This window comes from Bufo bufo, chromosome 3, assembly GCF_905171765.1.
Source record: "Bufo bufo chromosome 3, aBufBuf1.1, whole genome shotgun sequence".
In the NCBI taxonomy this organism is placed as follows: Eukaryota; Metazoa; Chordata; class Amphibia; order Anura; family Bufonidae; genus Bufo; species Bufo bufo.
Window position 1 is genome coordinate 689,054,662 of NC_053391.1, and position 12,350 is coordinate 689,067,011.

Genomic DNA, 12,350 nt, shown 5'->3' on the forward strand with positions numbered 1-12,350 from the left:
CAGCAGAGAATAGCAGCTGCGGTGGTGGCGTCAAAATCATCCATATAGCACAGAACATGATGGTAGGCAGGCAGACAGTGGCATGATGGGGCACCGTCAGCCGATCTATTGATCGATCACAGCCCGAGGTGTGTGAATATCCTCGTGGTTACATGCATCATTTATTTTGACAAAAGTGATGTTTTGTAGAATTATGGATGACAACTTTATCAGTTTGGGTGCCATGATGACCCCTGCTGTGCTGAAAACCCTCTCTGAGATGACACTGGAGGCTGGACGAGACAGTACAGACAGAGAAAACTTGGCCAGTTCCTATCACTGTTCCAATCTACCTCCCCAGACGTCCATGAAGTCATGAACAGGGTATGTGCCAGGGTCAGGCCACAGTCATGTAGAAACCTTTTTTTTTTGTGAACAAAATTGAGAGCTGGTCAGAATTACGAATATCATACAGCAGAATTAAATTTTGAAAAAAGCATGGTGGCTCTCTCACTGTTCCACTTTTGGAAAGGTGCACTACCCCACAGCACTCCCAGATGCTGGTACGTGAAAATTGCAGTAAAAAACTTGGATAGGGGGTCACTCAATATCAGGCAGACACATGATTGATTGGTATCCACAATAAATTTATAGCAAATAAGCATAAGACATAAAGTATCACATACAGATTATAACATGTCATAAAAGGCTAAAATTGCAAAAGTATAAAAAACACAAAAATACCGCACTCATCAAAACAAAGTCCCAATGCCTATATCGTAATGGCCGCAATATGAGGGAGGTAAAAATGACCCAGAGAATAGATCGATCTATTCAATTTTAGTGAAAGCTCGGAAAAGCTCCACTACAGACACATGTCCAAAAGTCTCAGTGATGGATTTGGCAAAAACTGCTGTTGATTACATAGAATTCAGTTTTACTGAAGAATTACCTTTTGGTGAAGGCAAGTAAATGTAATGACAAGGGCATTGTACTGCTTGGGGGTGTGGCCTGGCTGCAGCGAGCCCCTGAGGAGCTGGTGCAGAGGATGGGAGTGGTAGTGGCTCTGATGAGGTGTTTGTCATGGTGTACTCCCTCAGGCTGTTGCTCCCTGGGGATCAGTGCAGTGGAAATGTAGTTTGAAGAATCAGGCCAGAAGTAAATGTATCACAGCCTCTCTTTACTTGGTGAAGAATATAATTTGTGGTACATCCAGCAGCAGTAACTACAAAGTGCAGTTTCTGACACCAGTTGAGGAGGAATGGTGGCAACTTAAGTTTGATGACTATATATTGACACAAGCAGGCACTTGTGGGTATAGGTATCCATCCACTATAAGATTCAGACTTCAGCTTTGTCTTGCCTTTTGATGGTTTAGATGATGGGTGCCTGAGGTGTAGTCCCTCACCCTGCAGCAGTGTCTGTAGAGTTGTATTTCGCTGATCGTTCTGCTGTTTTGTCTCAGTGATGCTTTCTGGAAGCAGAATTGCTGGTCACTCTGGAGTGTTGGTCTCACAGGAGAAGACTATTTGGTTCCAAGGAGTAGGATCAGACATGTAATTTCTCTCCTCTCTCTCTATAGACTGGAACTCCTGGCAGGAAGCAGGACCAGCCCCCGCTTACCAAGAGGGGAGGAACAGAGTGGTTAGCCATGTTCATGACCACCATTGCCAACAATACCTTTTTCTGCTGGAATGCACGGCGTAAACAATAAAAATGCATAATATTACATCACATAACTATATACAATTGCAAATACCCCCAGGTCTGGAGACTGCACTGGCACAAAGAAGAGCAGGAGAAGGACGACAGACTTGTTCCGGTTGGGAATGCTGGTCAGTTCTATTGTGCCGCTTCTTGTGCTGCAGTAAAGCCCTGGTACCTATGTTTGTAGTTCTCTGGCCATAGCCTCTTTTAATTGTGCAGATCTTGCACATCACTGTGGTTTTGTGTGCCGGCCTTGTGGATGAAAACCACCGTGACTACAGTTGCCACAATTACTACAGTTACTACTGCTACTAATGACCTGATGCTTTTACTGCTGTTACTAATCACATTCTGACTTTTAAAAATTATGTGTGTGTATTTCGTTTTGTTTTCCAGGTGTTTTTTGTGAGGCCTATAAATGGAAAGTCACAGGTTTTGTACACACAGATTATTAAATGGTAATGGCAAAATTGCAGATGTGTTTTCTATAATGTAAAGAGGACCTCTCACCACTCCTGACCTGGCTGTTTTAATAGCTTCATGCATTCCCCATGTAATAACAATTCTGGAGCATCTATTCTTATGACTCTATGTTGTGCCATTCCTTTATTATTCCTGCTAGAAGTTATATTTGAATTGCTATTAGCCTTCAGTAAGTGTACAGAGGGGTGGTAACAAGTCGGGGATGTGTATCTACACAGACTCAGTCTATCCAATCAGTGCTGCCATGTTCATGTGTGCAGGTACACCCCCCCCCCCCCCCCCCACTGGTTACCACCGCTCTATACCCTTAATGAAGGCTAATAGCACTTCATTCATACCTTTTAGTAGAAATAATAAAGGAATGGTACATCATAGAGCCATAAGAATAGATGCTCCAGATTTGTTATCACATGGGGAATGCATGAAGACATTAAAACAGACATGTCAGGAGCAGTGAAAGGTCCTCTTTAAAGACAGTGGCTCTATTAAGTGTATCTCCTCTTCTACAAACACACTGCACACTGATATTGACAATTTACTTTGGAAATAGAATAGAAAAATAATAAATAGAGTCCAGACCTTGTGATAAAGTTGAAAAGCAGCTTTACTTTGTAAACCTTTAGGAGAAACATTTATGCAAACTTTATCTTGTTTCCAGCAGGCTTTAGCATTATAACTGTGGCAGGCAAACTCCTCTCTGCTACATCTGTTGCTCTCTGGCTCTTCTGAACTGACAGGCTGGCTATAGAACTCAGCTTCTTCTTTATGCTGCAACTTCACTTTGTAGTCTAATCTGTCTCTAGATTTGTCCAGGGAAAACTCCTCCTGCCTTCTGAGGCTTTAAGCTGTGGCCTCCATGTCCAGCAGAACTGAAGGTGCTCTAGCTGGCTTGGCTGGGGCACATCCAACGGCGACGTGCCCAGCCCTTGTTTCCTTAGAGAGAGAGAGTTAGAATGGAAAGAAGGGTTTCATTCTCTTTAACTGTAGCTCTGTCATGCTAGCTGCCACCTGCTGGTGAACCAGGTACATTACATTTGAACATAACAGTTGCATACTAGAAAATGCACAGTGTTTGGACCTGAAATAAATAAATATGATGACATGAGGTTAAAGGGTTTCTTTCATGAGAAATAACGTTATGTAGCTGACTAACATTAGCGATGTGCTAATGTCAGCAGTACATAACAATATGCTTTAAACCTCCCTGCCTGCTACCGTTCTCTTAAAATAAAAACTTTTAAAATATGCTAATGAGCCTGCACCGAAGAAAGCTGGCAGCAGGAGCGCGTCCTTCACTCACTGCGCTTGCACCGAATACTAAACTGGACGGCGCAGGCGCGGGATTTACGGGACACTGAGGAGAACTCAAAAGTCAATCAACTGGACCTGGGCGTGCCAAAGGGTGCGTAGACCTAGCCTCTAGGTGCTGAAGCAACGCCCTAATAGCACCTAGAGGCTCATTAGCATATTTTAAAAGTCTTTATTTTAAGAGAACGGCATCAGGCAGGGAGCTATAAAGCACACTGTTATGTACTGCTGACATCGGCACATCGCTCATGTCCGTCAGCTACATAACGTTATTTCTCATGACAAAAAACCTTTAACATATAAAGACAGTAGCGAGGTGCAAAGATGGTAATGCTACTCTGGGGCGATACACACTGTCCCTGTTACTAGAATAGATACTTGTGCCTCAATATACTGTAAAATGGCAGACACTCCACAGACCCATCCACCCTCAACAGCAGATCATAATAGCATGGTATTTGATTGCTCTGCACAGCCATCTTTCTGTCTACAGCTACCTCCGATTGGCTGCTGAGGCTGTATGTCAGCCTGTGACCAATCAGATTAAGTTCTTCCACTTCCGCCCAGTGTCATGTGATTATCCTTCTTGTTTTCTCCTGCCAATTCTTAAACTAAATCAGTCCTGGGAGCCATTTTTATGCATTCCATCCGAAACTAATGAAAAATATTCAGCTTCGGTATGAGGATGAATTTTGGACAAAATCATAAAGAATCCAATTAGTTTAGAATCAATTATGTAGTTCTTCCTATGGGTCACAATATGAAGATGTCTACTGTAAGTGCGGTCACACTATGGAGGTCTCTACCGTAGGAGTAGTCACACTATGGAGGTCTCTACCGTAAGAGTAGTCACACTGTAGAAGTCTCTACTGTAAGAGCATTCATACTATTGAGCTTCATGATAATTTTTCATGAAGGATATTTTTCTCTTCCTCTGGATGAAGGCTGCAGGATTATACAGTAGGTGGAGATAGATGAAGGTCTTTTGGCAGCTTCTTGCTATGTTAGCTTGGATTTTGGCAGTAGGAAGGTGCCACCAAGGACATTCACTTTTTATTTTCCAGAGATCAACACTCTCCACATATGAACACGTAAACCAATGTTTCAGGGCTGAGCTGTTGTTGCTTACCAGCACAAACATGACCTGTGCCCCTCAAACAGGGCAAATATTTGGTGGCTTGGGATGGTAAAGCAATGTAGAAAATCATTGAGCTCTTCAGTATGACCACTTCTCCTGTTTTTATCGATAAAGATTTCTTGATGTTTTGACCCTGCTGTCAATGGGAGTGACTCCTAGTGATCTCTCTGCCAAAAACAACACCCATTTATATAAGAAGTGGAGAAGCTGAGAAGCGTATTATTAGAATAATGATCATTTTCTAAACCTCATTGTGGTCGACAGACACAAGTTATTGTGCAAGCTTTTCTTATATGTTTTTGAAAAGCTTCATCTCTTATCCCATAGATCAGTGGACTGAGTAATCTGGGCACACACGTGAACAAAACATAGTTGGAAAAGATTAAAAAGTATGTGTAATTTACATAGGTCTCTATTGTGGTGGAGATGTAGGAGGACATACATAACAGTAGCTGGATGGCATGGAGCAGCACAGTTTTCCCAGCTTTAAGGGCTGAAGAACCTCCAGAACCAACCTTCCTGGCAACCAGCATGACATTAATGTAGGTATATAGAATAATCAAGGCCACCATGGTGAAGCTGAGGATATTGATGGTTGTCCTGATCACGTTTTGTATGGGACTTACCACCTTTATAGCACCACACAACTCATAAAGGGAATATGAGGTTCTCTCTGTGAAGTAGCTCACGGTAATGAAGTTTACAGTACTCAGAGACAACCCTATGACCCAGACCACAGCAATTGCATATTTTGCTGTCTTTGGTGTACACAACTGTAAGTGTCTCAGTGGGAAACATATGGCTATGTAACGTTCTAGAGACATGAGGACCAGGTTGTATGGGGTCATTAGGAAGAAACCACCAAAGTAGCTTTGAATGATGAAACAGACTATTACAGGGAAATCAATAGAATGCATGTAAGACACTACCATGAAATGTGTCGAGATGATATACAACATGTCATTGATGAGCATGTGGACAAAGAGGATGTATCGAGGGTTCTCCTGTATGTGAGGAGTGATGAAGAAGACCTTTAGCATAATAGCCATTAAGTAGAAGAAGAAGGAGAAACACAAAAGGGACATAATCAAAAAAACTATTCTGGTGACATCATCAACCTCTTTAGTATAAGAGAAGGTCACGGTAACATTTTCAGGAGCAGAACTGGAATTCACCATTGGAATCTGGATGGTAGCAATTCTTCTAGGAGATCTCACACAGGGACGTGACAGTGTTCAGCCCGTCAGATGTCTAGAATACATAGATATCTGCATTATAACTCACATAGACTTCTCTAGTGCTGCACCTACCTATTGAGTACTTACCAATCAGACTAAGGTATAACTGTAAAATGTCCATGTTCCTGGCGGTGTATCACAGGTCCTGTATACAGATGGAGCATTTTAATGTCAGTAAGAATTAATTTACTTCTGTGAATCATCTTAAGAAGGTGTACATTATATCCTTGACATCACTGTCTGTGGGTGCAACTAAGGTCTATATTTCAGTATAGTGCTCCATAAGCTGCCCTATTACGGATGGAGAATGTTCTGGTTTATTTTTTTTCCTTCAGATTCACATGGAATCCAATACAAACAAACCCTCCATATGCTTTGGTGGGAAATCATAGGTAGCAAATAACAGTTCCACACAGAAGATCCTAAAGAGGATGCTGATTGTTAGGAGTCTCCTGCACCTCGAAGAAACACCCAGTGGCCAGAAATAGGTGAATAACTCAAGTCCACCAGAATGGACTGTTAAAGAACAGTTCCTGAGAAACTGACCCCTCCTTAGACACCCATATGACCTAATATAAAACTTAAATAGGAACCAAATTCAGCAGCTCACGATCTCCTTGCCGCTGCACAGGAAAGGGGCAATCCCCACAACAAAATTCAATTAATTATTCCCAGCAGACGTACTTGCTTCAACTTTGTATTTTTATTCCAGAAAAAATGTCCATCAACAGGACGCGTTTAGCAGATAACCAGACATACTGTGTCTTTTTGGCATGTCCCTATAGTGGTGGAGTCCATGATCTGGATCCCTCCTTTATGCTATAACAATAGGGAACTTGGAGCTATACTGTCTGGCTTTAAGCTTGTAGATGGCCATAGACTTTAAGGAGACTGTAATATTGCTAACTCTGGCCACCCCTCCAGGACAATGGTCTCCAACCTACGACTCTCCAGTGCTACAGGCTGAAGAACATTTCTCTTGGATATGGGAGAAGAGACACAAACCTGGAAGGGATCACTAACTTCTATCATCTATACATTCAGTTTCTACATGCAAGCTAATGGATACTCACAGCTCTATAGTCAGCATTACAGCGTAGACACATAATAGCTTCAGCTGCTCATCTATAAGGTCTCTCCTGGCTGCACATATTTATAGTTGTAGGAAGAAGCTCCCAGTAGAGCGAGAAATAGCGAGATCAATGTACAATTATAACACAAGAGACTTAGAAAGCTATTTTAGTTTCATAATTTTGAGGCAGTAAATGAGCCTCTGGAGAATCATCTCAAAGTTCCTTCACAACCTTGGTTCGGCTTAACTCAAAGGTGTATTTTTTCATGTGAATATTATACAGTAGTGGAGGCCTGATTGTCCAGTGGCTGAAATAGCATAGCCTACGGTACGGCCTAGATAGGAATGGCTAGTGGGCCTTGGTTTGTGGCCTGATTGGAGTATTCCTAAGGGCAGTAGGGTGAACCATGCCAATGATGGGAAGGGTGGTGTAGTGGTTCCAGAGAATAGAGTCTATGGGGCACATTTATTAAGCCCTAAGCTGGCGGATGATCCACCAAAGTTATGAAGAGGCGCCGGCCTCGCCATAACTTCGGTGCATCCAGCGCCAGTTCTAAATGTAACACAGCTGTCTTATATTTAGACCATTTTCTACTCATAAAACAGGCGTGAGCGGGGCGAAGTCGCAGTTAGTGATGCAACTAACCATTGTGCCGCCATCTGCACCTGAAATACACCTAATTTAGGCATATTTTAGAATAGTAAATGACCATATATATATTTACCAACATTCAAGTTGCCAACTTTCAACCATTTATTCCCAACCAAGGAACTCCCAACCTGCCCACTTCGGGTGCGGTTTGTATACTGTATATCTAGCCCAGTTTACTGTTTGGCTCACAGGATTGTTGTGACAAAACCAGGACCATTGGCAAGTGTGATCCTGGAGAATTGACACCATCTGACTACTAGAGGAAATACCGAGATAGGCTTTAGTGCTGGTTTTTCCAGTAGTAGAAGGAAACCTACCAGGCTTTATCTTGGTGACATATGATTATAAATGACAGAGACCTTGTCATCAATGTATGGTATTGGAAAGGCCGTAGACCTGCAAAAGATTCTCCATGTAACAATCAAGAAACAGCGATACTTCTGTGAACTGTAACCACTAAGATTTTGTTCCTCCATGGGGTGTCTATACCATCAACCACTGTAAGGAAAGAAGTGCTAAGTAAAGGTAACTGAATAGAATTTGGGCTGTGATTGTTTTCTAAAGGAGAACCACCTAAGAAACTCCATATTACACCACATGATCAGGGCCGGTGCCACCCATAAGCAAAGTAGGCCACCGCGTAGAATGCACTTTTGCTGGGGGCGCCCGCGGTGGCCTACTTTGCTTATGGGTGTTGCCGGCCCTGCTCGCCGCTCACCCACTGCAACCTGTGGCATCCCCGTCTCTATGGGGTACGGACTGCTGGCTGCTCTGCGGAAGTATCTCCGACTCCCCACACACAGCATAGAGAGAGGGCTGCGGGCAGATAGGCATGTATAGTGCAACACGAGAAGAAACAGTGACCTCTACTGGACAAAGTCCATACTGCGCCTAGGAGACAACTTCCCTGTCTCCTAGGCGCAACGACCCTTCTCTAGTAGCTTTAACCTATAATATTATTACACTCCAGAAATACATCCAGGCACCTCTTGGAATCTTTTAGTGAACTCACCATCACCACTAGAGATTGCCTTGCGGTTCGCCGGGTGGTCCTTTCGTGGCGAACTTTGCTAGTTCGCGGTTCGACGAACAGGTGAACATACGGCGATGTGAGCCGGCGCCATATTCTTTTACATTGTGAAGAACTTTGACCCATAACACATCCATCAGGTGGTACAGGACAGCCAATTGAGATGTTTCAGCACATGGACATACCCCTTACCTTATAAATAAACCCGATCTGGCAGCCATTTTACATTCAGTGTTTTGCCAGTGTCGGGAGAGGTTGCTGTGTGGAGCAGGGACAGACTGTTAGGGACACCAAACACTAGCTAATAGGGCCACAAAAGTCCTTTTAAGGACTGGTATAGGTGTGCTATCGATAGGTGTGACTTACTGAGGGGTGTAATAAACTTATAATATAGTTTCTAACATTGAAAGTATATTATAGTGCATTTGTATGGTGAAGCAGTTGTGTGCGGTTCTGTTGCAATACCGCAGCTATACAGAGGGACAAATGCTATTGGAACAAATAATTTCTACTGGTGTGATATACCAGTTGCCCCCCAAAAAGCTGATTGAAGCAGGGGTGTTATATACCAATAATATACTTTCTATATACAGTCAGGTCCATAAATATTGGGACATCGACACAATTCTAACATTTTTGGCTCTATACACCACCACAATGGATTTGAAATGAAACGAACGAGATGTGCTTTACCTGCAGACTGTCAGCTTTAATTTGAGGGGATTTACATCCAAATCAGGTGAACGGTGCAGGAATTACAACAGTTTGCATATGTGCCTCCCACTTGTTAAGGAACCAAAAGTAATGGGACAGAATAATAATCATAAATTAAACTTTCACTTTTTAATACTTGGTTGCAAATCCTGAAGTCTGGAACGCATAGACATCACCAGACGCTGGGTTTCATCCCTGGTGATGCTCTGCCAGGCCTCTACTGCAACTGTCTTCAGTTCCTGCTTGTTCTTGGGGCATTTTCCCTTCAGTTTTGTCTTCAGCAAGTGAAATGCAGCTCAATCGGATTCAGGTCCGGTGATTGACTTGGCCATTGCATAACATTCCGCTTCTTTCCCTTAAAAAACTCTTTGGTTGCTTTTGCAGTATGCTTTGGGTTATTGTCCATCTGCACTGTGAAGCGCCGTCCAATGAGTTCTGAAGCATTTGGCTGAATATGAGCAGATAATATTGCCCAAAACACTTCAGAATTCATCCTGCTGCTTTTGTCAGCGGTCACATCATCAATAAATACAAGAATACCAGTTCCATTGGCAGCCATACATGCCCACGCCATGGCACTACCACCACCATGCTTCACTGATGCGGTGGTATGTTCAGGATCATGAGCAGTTCCTTTCCTTCTCCATACTCTTCTCTTTCCATCACTCTGGTACAAGTTGATCTTGGTCTCATCTGTCCATAGGATGTTGTTCCAGAACTGTGAAGGCTTTTTTAGATGTCGTTTGGCAAACTCTAATCTGGCCTTCCTGTTTTTGAGGCTCACCAATGGTTTGCATCTTGTGGTGAACCCTCTGTATTCACTGTGGTGAAGTCTTCTCTTGGTTGTTGACTTTGACACACATACACCTACCTCCTGGAGAGTGTTCTTGATCTGGCCAACTGTTGTGAAGGGTGTTTTCTTCACCAGGGAAAGAATTCTTCGGTCATCCACCACAGTGGTTTTCTGTGGTTTTCCGGGTCTTTTGGTGTTGCTGAGCTCACCGGTGCGTTCCTTCTTTTTAATTGGCAAATTAAATTTAATGTTCCAAACAGTTGTTTTGGCCACGCCTAATGTTTTTGCTATCTCTCTGATGGGTTTGTTTTGTTTTTTCAGCCTAATGATGGCTTTCTTCACTGATGGTGACAGCTCTTTGGATCTCATCTTGAGAGTTGACAGCAGCAGATTCCAAATAGCACACTTGAAATGAACTCTGGACCTTTTGTCTTCTCATTGTAATTGGGATAATGAGGGAATAACACACACCTGGCCATGGGACAGCTGAGAAGCCAATTGTCCCATTACTTTTGGTTCCTTAACAAGTGGGAGGCAGATATGCAAACTGTTGTAATTCCTACACCCTTCACCTGATTTGAATGTAAATACCCTCAAGTTAAAGCTGACAGTCTGCATTTAAAGCACATCTTGTTCATTTCATTTCAAATCCATTGTGGTGGTGTATAGAGCCAAAAATGTTACAATTGTGTTGATGTCCCAATATTTATGGACCTGACTGTAGTGTATTTGTATTGTGCAGCATTTGTTTACGGTTTTGCTGTGTTACCGCAGCTACACAGAGTGACAAACACTATTGAAACAAATAATTTCTAGTGGTGTGATATACCAGCTGCCCCCCCCCAAAAAAAAAGTGATTGAGGCAGGGGTGTGAAATACCTTCTTCCACAAATACTGCTCTTCTACAGGGACTCCCAAAGACACCACCACCATATCCCCTCCACTCGAGTCAGAGGAATTATTTTCCCATCCATTTGTTGAGGAAGGGTTGAGACGCATGCATATATATACATATATGCATGCAAACACGTGCATGCATGTATGATATATATGCATGCATTAATGGTCACTTTATAGGATGATGTGCGCACATTTGCCCTTAGCGACCCACAGGGGCTCATGGTGGCCCCTGTGGGAAATATGTGGTCCCTGGAAGGTGTGCCCCCTTATAATGTAGGGGCTGTGCCCCCTTATAATGTAAGGGCTGTGCCCCCTTATAATATGTAGCTGTGGCCCCTTATGATATGTATATAATCATCTGTGCCCCCTTTAGATATATATATATCTATGTCCATTATATTAGTGTATACATGTGTATGGATGTGCCCCATGCATCCATACACATGTATATTATACAATATTACCCCCCTATACCTGAAACCAGTTGCATCAGTGTGAATGTGCCCCAAGCATCCACACTGATGCAATCTGGTTAATTGCATCAGAATGACCGGACTAAGGTCCGGTCATCCTGAGAACTACAAAGGACACAGATTCAACAGAATCGGAGTCCTTTGTTGTAATTATCTCCAGCGCTGCTGGAGATAATTATGCATGATAGAAGGGAGGGAGAAACCTCCCCTCCTTCTATTATGCACATTACTATCACGCCGTCCGGAATGCAAGGTGCTGCAGGCGGGAGATCAAAGACTTCTCCTGCCTGTCAGCAAGTCGCGGCCCTGCTGTGCGCGTGCATGGACGCGCGGGCTGGCGCGGTGATGTCATATCACCGTGCCGGCCCACGTGTCTAGGCCCGTGGAGCGCGCGCTCAGCTCATGCCCCGCAAACCCGGGAGTGCGGGCTGCAGGGTATAAAGCCCGGCAGCCCTGCACTAGGGGGAGTTCGCTACCGGCCCCGGCACTGAGGAGGAGAGCCCTAAGAAGAGCGCGATCGGCGCTCAGGGAGACCGAGCAGCCACTTCCCCCCGGCTGAAGGACCCTGACCGGCCCCTCTGAAGGAGAGCGCAATCGGCGCTCAGGAGCGACCCCCCTGGCTGGCCTGAGTATCCCCCTCTTATTAACCCCTATCCCACCAACTATATATCCCTGACCCCCTACCACCTAACCCCTACACCCCTGGTCCCTGCATAACCAAACCCCTATTCCCCTGAATAACCCCTGGATGACCCCTGACCTCCAAACCCCTTCTCCCCTGGACATTTGCAGGGTATTAACCCTTGCATTGCTGTGTAGCCCCCACACTATTGTATTTGTGTCTGTGGCCTGCATACACCCCT

General features: G+C 43.9%; 1 protein-coding gene across 1 annotated transcript; it reads right to left on the bottom strand.

Moving 5' to 3' along the window:
* Positions 1 to 4,863: 4,863 nt before the first annotated feature.
* On the bottom strand, positions 4,864 to 5,655 carry LOC120994064 (odorant receptor 131-2-like). Its single transcript, XM_040422523.1, has one exon. It carries the CDS (start codon positions 5,653 to 5,655, stop codon positions 4,864 to 4,866), a length of 792 nt encoding a protein of 263 aa, XP_040278457.1.
* Between the last annotated feature and the right edge of the window lie 6,695 nt (positions 5,656 to 12,350).

Bases quoted from the DNA above. Each gene is read 5' to 3' on its own strand.
- LOC120994064 (XM_040422523.1), bottom strand. From the start codon at position 5,655: ATGCTAAAGGTCTTCTTCATCACTCCTCACATACAGGAGAACCCTCGA.